Source organism: Pundamilia nyererei, unplaced genomic scaffold (assembly GCF_000239375.1).
Source record: "Pundamilia nyererei isolate P.nyererei 1_Seehausen unplaced genomic scaffold, PunNye1.0 scaffold00004, whole genome shotgun sequence".
Lineage (NCBI taxonomy): Eukaryota > Metazoa > Chordata > Actinopteri > Cichliformes > Cichlidae > Pundamilia > Pundamilia nyererei.
The window spans coordinates 1,372,516-1,391,761 of record NW_005187405.1 but is presented as its reverse complement, the minus strand read 5'-3'; the positions used below and the strand labels follow the sequence as shown (position 1 = coordinate 1,391,761).

At 41.4% G+C, this 19,246-nt stretch overlaps 2 protein-coding genes across 3 annotated transcripts; both read right to left on the bottom strand.

The window, feature by feature from the left end:
• Positions 1-1,428: 1,428 nt before the first annotated feature.
• Positions 1,429-11,780, bottom strand: LOC102194081 (regulator of nonsense transcripts 1-like). Its single transcript, XM_005721069.2, has 24 exons — positions 11,405-11,780; positions 10,668-10,804; positions 10,276-10,365; positions 9,519-9,686; positions 9,248-9,428; positions 8,515-8,676; positions 8,120-8,204; positions 7,833-7,931; positions 6,920-7,028; positions 6,639-6,798; positions 6,407-6,525; positions 6,058-6,222; positions 5,673-5,787; positions 5,303-5,446; positions 4,985-5,198; positions 4,558-4,675; positions 4,134-4,290; positions 3,780-3,922; positions 3,517-3,691; positions 3,230-3,311; positions 2,977-3,138; positions 2,620-2,876; positions 2,351-2,470; positions 1,429-2,001 (listed from the first exon to the last, which is right to left on the bottom strand). The coding sequence occupies exons 1-23, from the start codon at positions 11,573-11,575 to the stop codon at positions 2,354-2,356; spliced, it is 3,330 nt and encodes a 1,109-aa protein (XP_005721126.1). The 5' UTR covers positions 11,576-11,780; the 3' UTR covers positions 1,429-2,001; positions 2,351-2,353.
• On the bottom strand, positions 3,487-19,239 carry LOC102194367 (pyroglutamyl-peptidase 1-like). Of its 2 annotated transcripts, XR_311412.2 has the most exons (6): positions 19,158-19,239; positions 18,633-18,685; positions 18,123-18,239; positions 16,851-17,083; positions 15,761-16,391; positions 3,487-3,506 (listed from the first exon to the last, which is right to left on the bottom strand). XR_311412.2 is itself a non-coding variant. In XM_005721070.1 (5 exons), the coding sequence occupies exons 1-5, from the start codon at positions 19,186-19,188 to the stop codon at positions 16,181-16,183; spliced, it is 645 nt and encodes a 214-aa protein (XP_005721127.1). In that variant the 5' UTR covers positions 19,189-19,239; the 3' UTR covers positions 15,591-16,180. The 2 variants fall into 2 exon arrangements, 1 of the variants encoding a protein (XP_005721127.1); XM_005721070.1 differs by lacking the exon at positions 3,487-3,506 and having other exon boundaries at positions 15,591-16,391.
• Positions 19,240-19,246: the final 7 nt, after the last annotated feature.

The window sequence follows — 19,246 nt, the reverse complement described above, 5'->3', positions numbered from 1 at the left end:
TACACAGCATAAAGACACACCTACTTAACTTGACTATTGTAGCATTAAAGAAAAACCAATAATTCACGCTTCGCAGGTTTCATTCCTGTGGATGCCTTTTCTCTTTGGCAGCCTGAGCACTCTTCACCACACGCTCTGCCCTCTTAGCATCTACAACAGGATGTTAAAATTATTAAGACGCTTTGGCTCAGAGTGGACAATCCAAAGCTATTACCGCTCAGAAAATGACAACGTTCTTCAGTATAGTGGATTCAACAACATAAAAAGGAAAGCTTTTAGCATCACATGGATAACATGAGGCGGTGAAAGATACTGATGTAAGCTTCACTAGTGCGAAACGAGAACTTACAACACCGAGTACTGAAACAGAGATACAAAGTTCATCATAGACCAAACTAACTGCTCTGTCCTCAACATGATTGTACTACTGCTTTAACAGTTTCACACTCTTCTATAGGTTAAAGACTAACAAAAAGCAAAGAAAATCAAGAGGAATGGGGGGTGGGTGCTTATCTACATAAATGTTAAACTTGGGTTACATGTGTTCGTAATTTGAAGGTAACTTCACCTAAGATGTGTAACCTCTAAATGTGTCATCGGTCGACTTCTCAAATGCATCATCAAAACATCTGTGTCCAACGTGGTGAAACCAAGTTGTCCGTTGTACAGTTGAGCCTTACATGTTTTCACCCTCCTTTTCAGTGAGCATTCATGTCAAGTACTCCACCACGTGTACCATTTACACCTCTGTCTCACCGTCTGCATGTTTTATGACGTCTGACTTCAGGGCAAGGCTCTTTGGGAAGTTCTGCCCTCTTGATTCGGCTTATCAGGCGCTTTCAGCTATATGTGCTTGGCGACTGCTATCTGCTAGCTTTAGCAGCTTTGGGGGAGGGGTCAGCAGAAAAGAATAACCGCTTTATTCAGTTACAAGCTGGTTACAGTGCCCTCACTCGTCCTTTTGCACTATTAAAAAGACACAAAGAAGAACAACAAAACAAAACAAAAACAAAAAACAAAATTATCTCACGATCCGCAGGTCTTTGGAGCTCAGATTTGGAGACAAAAATGTTTTTCTTTTTTACGTTTACACATTTAAGAGCTTCTTCCACCACTTTGTTCTTTGCAGACCACCTAGGGAAAGACCCGCCTTGAAAGATGGCCAACTACACTAGCTTGCGTCACTGAAAACCCTCAATGAAAACAGCCTTTATTTAGAAAACTTTCCAACTCAAAGCTGAGAAAGCAAAGCAAATGACCCATAACTGGTTAGTCCTCAAATTTCTTTTAAACCTCTGAGGCACAGCACCACAAGCATTTCTGAGTTCTGTTGAGATGCCAAACGTTTCTCCCGGTTGCTTAGAAATGTGATCAAATGCAGAACCTTGATTCAAGCTTTGAGTTTAAAAAAGTTGCCATGTCAACTGCTTCAAGAGCTGCGTCTCCATTTATTTTTCTCTCTCACTCCAAGTCACAGTGGACGTCCTGTTGTTAGCTTGGAGGACTTGTGTGAGACACCTCTTCTCCTTCTTTCTCAGCTTTTGGAGCAAGAATCCCAACCACACCGCATTGAGATCCGAGGGTTCGGGGGCACGCGAGGGACAAGATGACGCAGTCGGCCCCTTTCCCCTCTCCAGAATGCCTCAGATCTTTTCGCCCTCCTCGACCTGTTGAAGGTCTCACCTCTCCCAACTGCGCCGCTCCGAGGACAACAGCTTTCTCCTTTGCTATGTCTTCGCGTGTGAGCAGCAGTGCCTTCTCTCCTCTACCAGTCTCCCACTCTTTCCGTCTTGCTCTCGTCCTGTCCAGCTCTACTCCCATTTTTACTCTCACTCTTGTGATTGGTTGGTTTCTCACGGTCTCTCTCCTGTTACTTTCACACAGTGGTGCTTCGGTTGTAGCAGTGGAAAACGGGTATCCATGTTTGTTCTTTTTTGTTATTACCCAGATTAAAATACCAATGAACTAAGCTTCACACAGGCCTAGCTCCTTTCCTGCAACCTGCAAGACAAACACACTTGTTTCAGAGAATATTCATTTAGCTTTTCAGTGCACTGCAACATACACATTGTATCACTCTGAAATTAATCCAAGTCTCTTAAATGTTAAATAAAAAGTTGGAGAAACCCGTTAGTAAGTTCAGCTTAACATAAAGATAAAAACGGCTTTCCTGATGTGCAAGGGCAACAAAACCCACACAACAGCACATCGAGCTCTGGCACGTGTGTTCAAAGTTAAAGTTAGTTCTAACCTATGTGTTAAAAGCTCATGATAGCATAATTTAATCAAAAAAGTTGAACTACTCCTTTCATTTTAGTGAGTCATCTTAGCCCACAGTGGAATATCTTACAGTCTAGTACTGGGACAGTCCAGTCACACCACCATGGTAGGCCCGCTCCCCCTGGTACGTGGAATCCTGGGACAAAGCCACATCAATCTGAGACTTGAACTCATCTCCAAGGTAACTGTCCTATAACGGGACAAACAAAAAGAGATCAGTCAACAGTTATTCCTTCATTTCCTTCCATGCAGTAGAGAAATCTTGGACATGTTTTTAAGAGAAAATCTGGGCAAATGTTGGACTAGGTCAGAAACAGTTTTTCAGATAAACAAACCAACCTGGGAGAGTTCAGGCTGGGAGAGCCCAGGCTGGCTCATCTGTGACGGCTGGCTCATGTTAATGTAGCCCTGCGTCAGAGGGCCCTGGGAGAACGGCTGGGAGCCCTGGTCCTGGCTAGTCTGGCTTGTAGTCATTTGACCTCCATGCTGTCCGCGGTCTGTTCCACCGCTGTGGTTTCCACGGTTTCTTTGACGGCCACCTCGAGTTCCCCCACCTCCTCCGCTGCCCGATTTGCCCTTTAGACCGCCACCGCGACCTGTTCGTAGATCAAGTCGGGTAACAAAATTCCATTAAACAATTCCTAGCTGCCTTAAGGGGAAACTGGAGGTAGCATGACAAATTTATGACTTTCTCACCTGCTGTAGGTCCATTCACCTGTCCCAAGTATCCTGGTGGAGGAATCGGAGGCATCACAAGGTTGAAGGGGATCGGGATGTTCATGGAGGACATGGGATTGGCACCTGTGCCAATCATACCGATCTGGTCATGCGTCTGGAAATACATGTTGGACGAACGCCCTGCAGTAGTACGCATGTTAAATGCACTTGGTTAATTATACTTTTTCAGTTGGGGGAAAAAGGTGTGTATGGGGTAAGAAAGACATCTCACCGTTGCTGCTACGATCGTAAACAGACCCAGGAATGAGGGCCTCCCTGGCATCATACATAGCTGTGCTCATGAATCGGCCACCCTAAAAAAGAAAACAATAAGAAAGCTCATCTTTGCGTCTTTGCAGTGATGTATTATACTGGTTTATTTTTAGTCCTCAGTACAAAAGCAACAAATATTCATAATCGAAAAACAACAAACAAACAAAAAACTTTACTTTAGCATCAAAAGCACTGTGTGTGTGTAACTAGCACACACACACACACACACACACACACTAAACTCACAGGGTTGATTGTGTTCACCAGCTTGCGGGGCTTGCTGAATTGCATGAGGCTCTCCCTCAGGTTGTTGAGTGGGCCTTCAACCAGGACCTTCTGCTCCTTGTAGTAATTGAGCAGGTGGTTCCACAGAGGCTGCTTGGACAGGGCTTTGGGGTTTCCCACAATGATCACGCCATATCTGTGACAGAGCAAAAGACAGTAACAAATTAGGGTACGTTGTCCTCACAGTGATGGTTTCAAAAAGCTGGTGAGGTTTCTTGCATTACCTGGCCCTGGTGAGTGCCACGTTAAGACGTCTGGGATCATTGAGGAAGCCGATGCCCTGGTGCTCGTTGGCCCTCACGCAGGAGAGGATGATGAAGTCTTTCTCTCTCCCTTGGAAAGCATCAACACTGGCTATTTCCACCTCCTGCACAAAGTATGAAGACATTCTTGGGTGAGGCGTTTTATATTTTATTCCAACACTAAACACAAGTGCCTGAAATTCTTTGGTCCTGTGTCCTGCGTAGGTGCTACAACAAGTGTTTGGCCTCTCCTTTAAGGATGCTGGTATTTCATTAGTTTAGACTGAATCAATTTAACATTCATTTGAAGTTTGAATGAAACATTTCTCAGTCTACCTGGTAGAGTTTGGTGTGGAGGGAGCCACTGAACTGCATGTACTGGACTAGATAGGACCTCTGACCCTCATAGGGAGTGATGATACCAATCTGATCAGGTTTTGCTCCAGCCTTCAGCAACCTCGTTGTTATTTTCTCCACATTGGCTGCCTCAGTCCTGCATGAACAAGTAGAGTGAGTAGAATGATTTTTCTTTTGAATATAGAAAATCTGAAGTAACACAGGAATCTATTAACCTTGACTATAAACAGATGAGACATCACTTCAAGCATACAGTGTTTCTGAACACCTAAGTCATCTACTTTATATCAGGATTGTTCGAAGTGATTCAGAAAATTTATGTCTGTCAAATATTGGCTATTTTCAGGCATCATTTAGGCACTAAAAGGCAGACACAGGCAACAGAGTCCAAGAAAGTTGGCACCTGTTCAAATAAGATGTTCCAGAGCTAGCAATTTCCTCTTGGCCTTGGGTGACATAGAAGAACATCGGCTTGTCTGGTTGGGGCCACTGGAAGTCGAAGCCTTTTTTCACACGGTCCGCTGCAGAAAGAACAAACAGATTATGGTGTGCAGTCTGGTACACTTAATAATCACATTAATAAGCTGGATATGATTAGCGACAGGCTGTGTTACATCTATGAGTCAGCTGCCAGATGACTACATTTTAGAAGAGCATAAAAAACAAATGCAAATGTTTTACAGCCTAGAGTGGGTTTTAAAGAAATATCCAACACAAAGTGTCACATAAAGCAGCATATACAGATGGTAAAGATCTTTATTTACTTTTAAGTGTCTGTACTGGTAAGAAATGAGGAAATGTAAGGTTGTATGTCTTTCTTTCCATCTCACCAGCAGTGACTCCGTTCTGCAGAGAACCCTCATAAAAGATGTTGGAGGGGAAGGCACTGAGGGCCGGGTGCATGCGGTACTGGACCTGCAGACGGATTGGTCGGATCCCCAAAACTACAAGACGCTCGAACAGAGACTGGGACAGACCTGCTTTAGCTGCCTTCTTACACATCACCACAGGTCCCAGCTGGCAGTGATCACCCACAAGAATCAACTATGAAGAAAATAAACGCATCGTTACAAATTGCAGCAGTTTAAGCTGATCACTAATACTTCAGATTACTCATCAAGTGTTATTTTCACTTATGGAGCTTCAACCTGTTTGGCTCCAAGGACTACAGGCACCATGCACTCTGGCTCGGTGGCCTGGGTGCTCTCATCGATCAGGATAGATCTGAACTGCATCTTGGCCAGACGAGGATCTCCTGCCCCAACGCATGTACAGCAGATCACGTCAGCATTCTGGCAAAGAGAAAAGAGAGAAAGTTGAGTTTCATTATGATGAAGTATCACTTGTTTTTTTTCCTTAATAAACCATCACAACAATAAATAATATTTTAGTAAAAAGTTAATGGAAAGTCTCATCATACAAACTATGACAAAAAAAATATGGATGAATACACATTACTGTGCCTAGCACTGTCATAAACAGGACATATTTAGAGTTCAGCAAGTCCAAATGACACACCATAAGCAACTCTCTCTCAGCAGTGCGCCTCAGAGCTCTGTAGCGCTTCTCATCTGAGGAGGACAGCTCTCCAGTCTCATCCTTCAGCTGTTGGAGTTTCTGAAGCTCTGGCATACTGCAGGCATGAACACATTTATCAGAGTGTGAGATCAGTGATGTGTTTGTGTGCAAAGATTGTGTGCTGCTCTGACACAAACTGTTATAATACAACATCATAATCTTAGTTGTGGTTCCCCTAAACAGTTTTAGACTGCCTGTGTAAAACTAAAGCATGTATGGTAGTTTTATTGAATCAATACAGACCAACAGCTAGTCCAACTCTTTAAAAAGAAGACAAAACAGGCTAATCACAAATGCACAAAAAAGATAGACAGATGTGTGTTACCTGTCCATATTACGGGTCTGGTTGTGCAGAGCCAGGAATGACACTGGTGAGTCTATGGCCTCTCTGCTCTTGGCACAGAGTCTCACCACCTTGAGCCCTGTTTGGTGAATCTTCTCAGTGAGCTGATCAACTGCAATATTACTGGGAGCACAAACCAGCACAGGCCTGGGAAGACAATTTTAAACCGTATTAATGGTCTTTTTTTCTAATTATTTATTTCAGCCAGGACTAAGGTCATAAAGACTTCAAGGAATATTGTAAAAAAAACAACATTAAGTTAAATGTAGAGTAAATAAAGAATAAAGCAGAAAGGTGGCATTACAAAAAAGACTAGAGTCAAGTTTCGTACCCATTTCCTTGTCTGGCGAGGTGGTACACAATGGTGGCAGAGGTGACCGTCTTTCCTGTGCCAGGTGGGCCCTGGATCAGACTGAGGGGGCGCTGCAGCACTGTTTTCACAGCGTACACCTGCATCACAAAACAAAAAAATCCATGTGATCTCTGACAGGACAAAGTCCAAGAGGCCAGGTAGCAAGCAAAACTGATTTCAGTCATGTAACACGCCTTCTTCTCCAACTCACCTGGGAGTGGTTAAGGTCAGGGAGGCCTTGAGCAGTGAAGCGTTTGGGCAGCTGGCACTTGATGACCACATCCTCTACCTCATGTCCCAGCAGTTTGTGGTAGATGTAACCAGACACTGAAGTCTCATCCACAGCAAATGTCTTCAGAGCACTCTGCATCCTGAAAAGAAAAACATATTTTTTTAACAAAACACTGTTATTGTAACTGATACAGAACTTTAGGCTTCAGGTCTTTATTGCACTAATCACATCAAATACAAGAGTGCACAGATTTGAAATACCTATCAAAGGAAGTGGACTTCCACACAAAGTCCACCTGAAAGATGTGAGGGATCTCCACTGGAGCCCCGGCACTGCTCCTTAACTCGATGGCTATTTCATCACCATAATCTGAGACAGAAGGTCAAGGAAACAGCTAACGCTTCAATATGTACTGGAGTAACAAAAACATTTCATTTCTGGCACTGTATGTCTTACCCAGATTATTCCCCAACTGGACTCACAGATATTCCTAATGATACATTTTAGATAACTTCCTATTTTAAAAGTGCATCCATCCCAAACTCCAAAATTCCAATAATTTATGAGCGGTCTCTCACAAGTACTGAGGGACAATCACAGTCTTCTTCTGCATGTAAAATTGTAAGCAGCAGCTACTCTGTCCTTTAATGAAATGCAAACCCAGCTGCACAACAGTGCATGTAGAATGTTTTGGGTTTGGAAGAAGTGAATAAAAAGGTCTGCATGAAAGTTTTACATAACTTTTGCCTTTCTGCAATTTATTTTTGAATGCAAGTCATGCAAACACTGCTTTGCATTTCTGGTTAAAACACCTAAAGTGATTCAGTCTCTACTTCGTGTTAGTTTCATTAACACTAAATGTTCAAACTGTGGAGGAGAGTCACTAAAAATGCAATGATCCACAGCCTTGGATTGTACTTGTGGTGTAGTGTAAATTAGAAATTATCCTGTATAAACAAGATCTAAATATAGAAATTGTTTCCAAAATACACTGGAGCATGAAGGAAGACAAGTTTGTTTATATGGTTGTAGTTTCACACAGCCGCCACTAGGTGTTGCTAAAGATCCATACATCACCTTGCCTGTAGTTTTAAATGTGTATAAACAGATTATATGGTTAAACTGTAGTGTGTAGCTTGGGGATGGTATGCCTATTCAAAGTCATAAGGATACTGTCAGGGACTTTGATGACATGTCCAATGCCTTTCCAAGGAGGGGCCAGGTCTCCTTTGTATCTCAGGCAAATTTCATCTCCCTGCATCAGCCGCATATCTAAACAACGGGTGATGAGACAAAATATTTTTTTAAATGCACATTAAGAAAAAAAAAATTTCAAAATGAGTGCAAAGGATTATAAAATCATACAACCGAATAAGTTTAAAGAGTGCACACACAAATCACAAAGCAACATAGTATGAAGTGATGGCTGTAAACTTCACAGTGAAACTACTGCTACATACCTGAGTCTGTCTTGGGAAGGGTGAAATAAGCAATCCTCTTCTTATTCAGGCCCAAGTCCCATCTTACTGTGATGTTGTCTTGTGTCTGTTGAGAAATAAATTAATAACAAAATTATAATTAATATATAAATATCTAAATTATATTATAAAAATAATAAATGTAAACAACAGAAACAGCAATGACGCTCATCCATTTTTCAAAATTATCATACACAATAAAAACTATGAGTACGTTTTGGTTACAAAATCCTCAAGAAGTAAATGCAGAAAATCCCTGGCTATAGATCTAAGCTTTTAAGTCATACAGTAAAAAAAAGAATTCACTTACAAACAAAACAAATAGCTAAAGTACTGTGACAAGAAATCATACAAACTGTTATCAAGTTGTTTGTTACCTGTGACTCTTTGAGTTTCTTATCATAGTCAGCTTCCAGCTTCACAAGAGGACCAAAAATGTTTTGGTACTGGTAGGCATCCTCATAGCGAAGCAGGACATGTTGGGGCTCCTCATCTACTCCAGGCTTTTCCAGGTCCTCCAAGGTTGCTGTGGGATTTTCCTACCAAGGAATAAAAAATTAAAAAAAATTAAAAAAAGAAAGAGAAAAAACAAACTCACCCACCCACACGTCAGATCGTGCATGATAAGATTAAAAATGTGGATAGAAAAGCAAAAAAATATTTAGAGATGGGCAGGTTCCTTTGTGGTGAAAAATAGTAGATTCAAACTAAGAAACATTCAGATAATTTGGTATGTAAGCACAGTGGAATCCATAAATCTTATGATAGATCATTACTATTTTACTGCTTCAGTTTTAGGTTCCTGCATTAGGTCTGCTGGCTCACTACCTTAATGTTAGTCTATTTGAACACATGAATAGAACCAAAGGCAGTATTTAGTACAGTTATATACGGTATTTGCAAATATAACAAGTCAAAAACATCTGGAGGAAAAAGATTAATGTTCTAGCACGCACATGAAGCAGACAGTGCAGACATTTCCGTTACATTATTTGCATAACAGACAGCTGTATAAATTCATCTGGTTAAGTGTAACTATATAGATAAGTCTGATCCGCACTCAAATTCGTGCTGTGGAATATTTACATAGTGAAGGTGGTGTGACAGTACCTTCCACAGCTCCTCCAGCTTGTTGATCTGCTGAGCAGTGATCTGGCGTGCCCGGAGCTGCTCCTGTTCTGAGGGAATTTTGACCAACCAGGAAAGAAAGCAGCGGTCCTGGATTAAAGGCTGCCACTGTGAGCTGTCCCAGTTGATGTCTTTCAGGCTACTCTGGCTAGCACATGGCTGCCTGTGTTAAAATCAAAACAAAAAAGTCAAACATAATTTGTTTAAATGACCCCTATGGGTGAACAGTCAGCTACTCAGGTTTTGCCCTTACCTGCACAGTAACACCACAACTGAGTCAGCCTTGGCAGGAATGAAGCCAAGCAAGAAGACGTTGCGACAGCCACAGTTGTAGCACTCCAAAACCGTTTCCCCCAGGGGGCCATCTTTATGCAGGGTCACCTCCTTGGACTTTGCCCTCACCAGGTGGTTAACAATGTGGCTACAAGTGAGTAGAATAGCAATTAAGGCACTAGCTGGGAAAAAAAAGCAAGACTGTGCATTCAGTACACTAATAATTCTTACTTTCCAAGTCTCAGCTCAACATGTTCTAACCATGCAATTGTCGTCTCAAAAACCCCACTGTGCAGTGACAGAATTATGAAACCTGATTTGTCTATAATGTCAAAGCAAATACACTGTGTGTGTTTACTAGAAGAGCTGAATGAATAGGGAATGCTTTGTATGACAGAGGTGATCCACAATAGTCTGGTTTTAACTGTAACAGTTCAGGAAATAATACAGTACTAGGTTAAACAGTTCTTTACTTTGGATTTCAAAATTAAACATTAGCCTAAGTGGCCTTTCACAGTCAAACAATCTTCTTTGACTTCTGCCTTAAGTCAACAATGAAACTATAGTCATCCATTTTTAATAGCTGTTTCACAACAAAACAGAAACTCATTATTACAGTCACTGTACTTGTCTAACTAAAGGATAGCGCACCTGTAAAATTATCCCCTCAAGTGTTATTTAGTTAAGACCTAACATAGGACGGAGCAAAAAGAGGCTGGTAAGTGAGTGCATCTTACCTGCCAGAAGTGTTTCCACGGCCGTTGCAAAACCACTTCTTGCTGGTGTTGCAGTAGACCACACAGGCTGGATCGTGAATCCCACAATAACTGAAGGAGAGTCAAAATTGAACAAGAAATGCAAAGCATTTTTATATAAAAGACCACACAGAAAAAAGAACCAGAAAACAGGGAAATTGCACTTCCCCAACTTCTACTCTTACAAGACCTCTGGTGTGGCAAACCCACATATTAAAACCAAAAATCAACTGGCAGTAGCCTTTTACAGCTGTGTAAAGCAACAATGCATGCACAATAAATCCAAACTGCAAACAGAGACCATAAAACAACAAAATAAAATGACACAAGCACATGATGACAGGCAATTCAGAAACATTAGTCTGGTCCTTTACCTGCAAGCATGCACAGGAAGGTCCTTGGTATAGTAAGTGTCCTCCTCATCCTCCTCAAAGTTCAACTCTGCCAGTAATTGGCTGGCCTTCACAACAGGGTCGTCTCCATTCTGTAACACACCATCAGGGCCATTGACCTGAGGAGACAAACGAATTTAAGAGTCATGAAACGAAACTTATTGTCGACATTATGCATTATATGCCACAGGATCACACATCGTCAACTGATACTGGAAAAGATGGGCGCCAAACTGGGCAGTCAACCAGACCGATGAAGTCTTATGTAATGTAATTTTTCCACAGCAGCAGTCATACTGTCCCATCATTAAACGGACTGTTGACAGTATTAGAATAATTGCCTCTACTGACCAGTGATTGTTATTTTTCAGTGACAATGTATTCAGTGCATATAACTATAAGTAAGAGAAATAAATAACTGCCGGTACATATATGTATGGGCATTTTTGCTGGTTTACCACGCAGAAAATTCAGTCTTAGTTCATATAGCAATAAAGTCAAGTGGCTTTACATGCTAGTTATATCGGCATGCTAGCTATGTTAGCCGTGAGCTAAGCTGGCTAGTTGCCGTGCTAGCCATTAGCGGAATAAAAGCATGGTAACGGAGGCAAGGCGTCAGATGCTAACGATGTTGTTAGCCATCGTTAGCTGATTCACGTTTTGTCAACACAGCAGGACCTTCATTCATGCACAGAAACGGCGTGAATAACCACACGAACCTGGCCGTCTAGCTGACTCTGGGTTTGGCCTTGAGTCTGGGTCTGGCTCGGCAGGGTAAAATCGGTGAAGTCGTACTCGGAGCCCTGAGTGTCCGCTCCCAGCAGCTCGGCTTCCTCGGTGTCCAGGAACGTTAGAGTCTGCGAGCTCGGCCCGTACGCCTCGACACTCATGTTTTTCACCCTTTTGTCAGCGGTATTTTGGCTGTTGCTACAATATTCCACAACTGTTGATGCTTCAGATCAAACCGAACAACGGACACAAGCTAATAATAAGAAAATGACAAACAGTGGTGGCAAGAGAGAAAGACAGGGGGAGCCTTGATCGCGGCGGCGTTCCGTTCGTCTTCTCCACCCCCGCTCCTTTCCTCTCATCCCTCAGTACCACTTGTCTCCTATAGGAAGTCACCTGTAGGAAGCGAGAGAAGGCAAGGAGACAAGAAGACAGGTGCCGATAGAATAGGGACAGGTGTCAACTGATTGCTCAAATATCTACATATCTATAGATATAAATGTATAGATATATATACTCTTTGAAAAAAGTTTATTATTATGCACTGTCAAACTTTATGACTCCATAAACTGTCTTACACTACATTTAACCGTTAAAATTAAATGTCTATTGCAGTCTATTGCAGGGCTAACACAGAGAGACAGAGAACTGTTCACACTCATGGGGGAAAATGCCATACAAAACCATGTACAAAACAATAGATTTACACAATAAAATACAGTGGACACTTTACTAATGATTATTACAAAAACATGCAAAGACACGATTCAATCTTTTGTAGGCTTGGTTTGTTTTAAGTAGTACTATGATCATACTAAAGTTTCTTTCCAAAGAAGTTGGGATGCTGTGTAAAATGTAAAAACAGCGAAGCATTTGTGTTTAAGACCCACTGATAATGCAGCAGGATAGTGCATTTTGCCCAGATTTTCACTGCAGAAACTCAGAATGGTACTCAGTAGGTTGTATAACCCTCACGTCTTTGTATGCATGCCTGACAAATCCCATGTTTTTAGAGAGAGGATCTCCTTCCAGATCTGAACCAGGGCATCACTGCAATCTGGTAGCGTTGAATGAACTGAAACATAATGTCCCAGAGATGTTCTATTGGATTTATGTCAGATCAGTCAGTGGTATCAATTCCTTTATCTTCCAGGAACTGCCTGCATACTCTCACTACATGAGGCGGGGTTATTGTTGAGCACCCAGGACCCACCACTAAACTGGTTGTACTGAACGATGATACGGGCAGCAAAATGTTCTCCACAGCTTCTCCAGACCTTTCCACGTCTGTCACATGTGCTCAAGGTGAGCCTACTCTCAAATGCTTTAATATCTAAAAAACAAATCACACTTGTTGATAGGGAACAAGTGTGATATGGACGAGCAAGTGGTGGCTGCAGAGAGGGGCCGGCAGCTGTCAGAACAGCTGGGTAAGTCATTTGGTCAGAATGAAAACTGGACACTGTGTGTGGTATTGTATCACTCTGGGTGTGCATCTCCCATTTCCAGGAATATTTAAGTTTATTCCGATGGCCAAGTTTTGATTAGATTGTTTGTTTGTGAGGCTGTCGTTATGGGAGCAAACATAATGCTTAATATCTGTTTAATGTCCTCTTCAGCTTTGCTGCACTGCATCGTTTCATTTGTGTGTGAAACTGATGTTTGCAAGAGGTTAAAGCTGCAGCAGCTCTTACAGAGAAATGTTATCGTTTTAATGTGTGTTTGGGCTTGTGGCCTTCATCACGGCCATCATAAAATATTGCATTGTTTTAAACAGGATGAGAGGTTGTAACAGTACTGGTGTAGTACAGTGCTGTGCAAAAGTCTTGAGCCATTCCTCATTGCTTTATGTTCTGCTTTGAATGAACCAGAGTTTCTTGTAATGTTTAAAGTGCTCTAGGGTAACGGTTCTCCAGATTTTTGAAGGTCTTTGAAAGTTTTCCTTTGGACATTGGCTGCTTTTTCACTCATTTTCAGTTGCATCTTTGTACCTGACCATTTTCACAGGACGTTTTTTTCTGTTTTACGCTACACTAATCTATTAACCATTCAAACAAAAGAATGATTCTAATCTAAGGATGGACCAGTGTTATGTCTGTACATAACAGGCAACTTGGTAAAGAACCAGTTTTAAATTGTGTCTTTAGACTTTGTCAATAGCAGCCTGTTGCAAAAACACATAATTTGTTCCCATTCCTGTAGTTTAATCTATAAAAATGTCAACAGCATAGTTTGACGGGCATAACATCCTCTTGCATCAAGGAGATTCCCAGAGAGCCATAAGCTAAAAACTTGGCACAGTTTCTGCCTGGGGTGCAGTGTTTCCTTAAAAAAAAAAACTGGGAAAACTGAGCTTGTGGAGTAAAAAGAAGAGGTGGCCTAAAACAGTAGCTACAGCAAATGAACATGATCTGAAAGTCACGTCCTTAAGAAACAGGAAGAAACAGGATTTTTTTTTATTTCGTTGTACCTGTGACATTTCTGAAGTGATTCAGTGAGGAACTTACACAGGATCTGGGAGGTGTATCTGACCTTTTAGTTTATCCATCTGCTGTTCACTGAAGCCTCATCAGAGATGGTCTCAGTTGTCAAACGGCCATTCTTTAAAAAAAAAAAAAAAAAAGGAAGCAGGCAAAATGCTGAGGTAGGTATAATGTTTGCCGTTTTACATCAGGAAGGATGATTCTTGAATAGTTTGAACCATTTCATTTAACCAAATAACAGTTTGTAGTTCCTCCACCAGGTGGGCATTTTTCAAGCAACAATAAAAACTTGTCATTTGCAACATCAGATCTATTTTTTTTACTACATTAAATTAACCTCCTAAGACCCGAACTCTTCCACGGCATGCATTTTTAATTTCTCTTTGATATTTGGACATATTGGGTCCCAATGAATGTAAAAACAAAGAATTACCAGATTTTTTTTTACCTTATTTTTGTTTTTATGAAAAATAAGAGCCACATATGAGGATATTTGTTTAAAAGTTTGATAGAACAGTAGCAGTATAATGTCCTCGTAAGTGGATATCAGGCCCTTGTAGAGCAAAATTGAGTATTTTGGTCTAAATAACCCAAAATGTGATGTCCACATATGTGGACGCCAGGTCCTTGGAGGTTAAAATATAGGGTTTTAATACACACTGTTGTACTTTATCAGTTACTAATTGCTATGAGGTCCAACCAGGTTATAGCATTTATGAGGTTCACATAAATCCTTGCACTTTCTTCTGGTATGGTATTTTAACAATTTTCCATCAGGGAAGTCAAACTCATTTTACATTGGGGCCCACATGCAGCCCACTTTGGTCCTAATAGTGCCAACTGTGAAAACTGTAAATACGTTTAACCATACATTTAATCCCAGTGTTATCTCAATATAAGGAAAAGGAGTGCAATTTTAACAGTGTCTCAGTTTTACAACATGATAAAGAAATGCAGCTCTGTTTAACAAAATAAATTAGTCAGCATGACTCTTTGGGCTTTAATTGTAAATGTGCGAAATTACAAAAATTATGGTTGCTTATTTCCCACACTGTCCTGTAAATATAAAGCAGAAAAGTTTTAATTATCAAAAAAAGTCCCATTTATTGATTTTTATTATGGACACATTGTAAAAGAACTTTCTGCTGTAGATGGTGAGGGGGGAAAAAAAAAAAAAAAAAAAAAAAAGGAAATCCTGTCATTTAATTATTACTTTTGTGTGAAATGAACAGTTGTAAGGGATGTCTTCTTCAGTAGGACAAGCTGCAAAATGCCCAGCAGACTGTATTGGAGCCTTCTGCCAGGCTGATTCTGGCCCTCGCGCCTCATGTTTGACACCGATTTTACATCAGTAACAAGTGTTAAGGGGGGGGGGGGGAGAGGAGTGCATTAGAACTATAGGAGCAGGTTGTTTGTAATCATGAGCTTTCTCCACCTTCCCCCAATCCATCAGGTCAGAACAGGTTCAGCAGGTCTGTTTAATCACGCCCAGCATTACCGTAACTCAGCTGAGCATCACAGGAATCCGAGAGTACGTCAGTTATGAAAGAATTCAGTGTGACAGGACGTGTGACAAAGTAGTTAATTGTTTCACCGAGTACACTTCACTGTCTCGAGATAAACTGCAGGCCTAAAACTTTTTGCATTTTCAAGTGGCTGTACAGAGACTGATGAACAGCTGTTGAGGAACGGCCTAAAGGGAAATGGTGAATTTAATGACTGACAGTTTGCAAGTGAGAAGTTCATAAATAATCTGACCAAAGATTTCAGATCAACAAGGACAAGACCAAGTCTGTATGAAGCTTTTTTTTTTTTTTTTTTTTAATTATACAGTGTTCCATTCGTTTTCCTTTGCAATCCTACCACACACACACACACACACACACACACACACAGGACAGACAAATTAAGTTAATCACATTACTGATTGCATTTGCAATATATTCCCTGAGATGAACACATTTTTCCAGGTTCACATTTTGAAAGTCATCACAGTTCTGTGGGTGAAGTGCAAAGTGACACGGGGGAATGACAATTTCCAGACACCAACCTAATTGGGAGTGTTAGAGGCATAATATTTCTAAGACACCACACCCAGGTGAGGCACAGATGTGACAAACAAATGTGAATATCAAGCCCTCATTTTCTGCAGCTCCAGGTCGACAGTTGGCCCTGGATGTCACAGGTTTGGGAGCCGCACAGCTTCCCTCAGATGAAAACATTACACCTGGCCAGTTGTGCGTACCCTCAAATTGTAAGTCAGTCAAAAATGGTCAAGTTTTGTTAAGGATTATCACTGCTGTGCTTAGTGCCTTTTTGCGCCTCCTCACTGTGACTCCCCTCCAGCAGTTTCAGCATTTCCTGTATGACAGCCTGGAGGGCCCTACCCAGATCCTTGCCGCTGTAGGGTTTTGCTAGAGGAGGCACATGGACAAAAGCAGCACGGCCCTTTCCCAGGTGCAGAGATGTGTAGTAAGTGTAGTCACACAGGTACCTGCAAGGGGCCAAAGTAGGTGGATGTTAGAAAAACTTGCACTCTGTAGCAAAAGTCAGGAGGAGGAACTGATGGGAGATGCACTCAAAGTCTGTGTGCCAACTCTGCAGTAATGGACGTATCCCCGACTGCAGTTTGTAGCACCAGCTTTAAGCATTTAAATAGAATAATGTGCACATATGCCTTCATTTTGTGATGAGATAAAACACACACTTATCGGCCCTTGTTATCAGCTATGGATTCTGTCTGTTGGGCCCGACTGCAGCATTCAGAACAGACGTGTAAACAAAAGCTGTGCAAACACACCGTATGTTTGCTGACTGTATGGTACCGTTTACTTTGAAAGATATCTTATTGTGTTCCTTTGCTACAAAAGGCAGCCACCCATATACGGTGGCTGAACACACCCCGAGTGTGCAGGTGAGTTATTTATGAAACATTTTCAAAAACATCACTAACCTTCCGGCATCCTCAGAAGTGGACACAGTGATGCCAATGCCAGCGTCATTGACCCTTTTACAGATTGTATCCATGTCTAGGATTGATTTTATGCAATCCGGGCCGTTCTCCACGCAGCACTGGGAGGCCGGGCAGAAGCTGCAGTTGTCTGGACGCGTGTAGCCCTTATTATGACCGCACCGTTCAAGAGTGACTGTGGTAGCTAATCCAGAAACACCGACATGCACCACCAGCTGTTCACAGGAAATCAAACAGGAGACACTGGTTCATTTGGGCATTTACTGTATACTGTGCAAAAGTCTTTTGCTTCCAGCAAGCAAACTTCTCATATTTTAAAGTGCTCTGGAGAACTATTACTCAAGACTTTCTTTGAATATTGACTGCTTTTTCACTTATGAGTCCAACCCTGACCATTTCCTGATTAACTAACTCAGACAACTTGACAAAGCACCACATTTTAAATTTTAACTTTTGGCATTTTGTTTACTAGAGGCCTGTCACAAGAACAATTATTTTGATTTCTGTATATGCGCTAATGATGACAGCTGACAGGCGTAAAAAGCACTGTTGCACCAACAAGGCAATTCCCACTAGTTCTCCAAATGCTGTGCAAATTTTGAGGACAGTGGAGATGAAAGGGTCAAAGTGGCAGAGCCAAAAACAAGGACCGAAATGATTCCTATACTGTTACTGAAGCCACATCAGAAATAGTTGTCAAGTAACCAGTCTTTGAAATGTTTGGTTCAAATCATTGTCAGGGTGGAGAAGGCCAGGAGAGAGGTTCAACAGTGAGAGTCAACAGCCTGTAAAACAGTAGACACTCTGCTATGATTCGAGTCTAATCAAAATTTCAATACCACCTGGAAAGTGTATGGCCACAGTCATTGACTGGCCTCCGCAGAGCAAGGACTGCAACATTTTTGAAATTGTGTGCGATCATCTTGATAAAGACTGGAACAAAAGGCAGCCAACATTCAAAGAAGGAAAATGCTTTGAATGTCCTTCAAGAAACCTGGAGAACTACTCCTGAAGAAATAACAAGAACACTTGCCTAGAAGAGTTCAGGCTGTGTTGAAGAATAAAGGTTGTCACGTTAAAACTTTACACTGTTTTTGCCTTACATACTGTGCTTCCACATGTTTCTGTTAAATCACTACACTCATTTCCAGTTTTCCTAACAAAATGTAAAGAAATGAGTGGCTCAAGACTTTTGCATAGCACTACATGCATACAAAACTCCATCTGTAAAATAGTGTGCATTTCTTTGAATACCTGTGGCTGATTCTCTTTCCACAGAGACGGCAGTAGGCGCTTAACAGCCTGGTATTCAACGGGCATCTCACACACATACAGATCTACTGCCTCGCCCAGTCCTAACCGCTCCAGCTCCTGTGAACACACCCAGTGCTTATGTACAAGATAATTGCAATTAGCTTTCCAGGCAATAAACAAACATGAGCACAAAGTGACAGACCCTTTAATCCACAGCTTTGTGCAATATGTATAACAAGCCCTTTGTGAATTTACTAAAGCATTTTTCCATATATGTTCATTACAAATTCACTTAATTTCTTACACTTATTCAATTCAGGGTCATGGTCAAGCTGGAGTATAGCAATTATAACCCCTGATCTGGCCTGTTAAGTGTAATTGGCCAGTGTATATGGTGTTCTTTTGTATTCATTTGTTGCATTTTATTGAGGCATCCCTTGCTTCAAAGCAGGACTTTCCCAACTTTGGAGATCAATTAAACCGTTTTCTTAATCATTAATCTCTGATTACCTGTACAGCAACCCAGCTGGAGTTCACGGTATGCTCAGCAAATGGCTCAAACCCTGCAGAAAAAACAAATTAAAAAAAAAAAAGAAGAAACAACTAATTAACCACATCTGTGGCGAGGAAAGCAACAGAGACAGAGTGCTTATCTTTAATGGAGAGCAGGTACAGGACTGATGTTAAAAAAAGGGACCCTTCATTTAAAGTGTAAAGGTTACTTCAAGTTAAAAATTAATTGCAGTAAAAGCACGTGACACAGTGAAGAGAAACGGGGTGATTTCTTTGCCATTATCAAAGCCAGGAGACAAAAATCCTTTATCCCCGACAGCGACATTACTCTCTGCAGCGCGTTAACTTTGAAAGCAGAGCCATCATCCATTCATGATGTATTCACGACAGCTCAAGTGCAATAGTAACTGTGCAGCTCAGACATAAAGAACTCTGAGATATAACAGCTCTGCAAAAAAAAAAAAAAGACTTGCAGAAACACTGTGCCTATCTCCAGTCCTCTGACCAATCAAGAGCTCTCACCTGTGACAACTATTTTCTTCTTACTGGCCATTGTCCTCGGTTAATGTGACTGGAGCTGTGTTAAATGAGCACTAACAAGGATCCCAGGA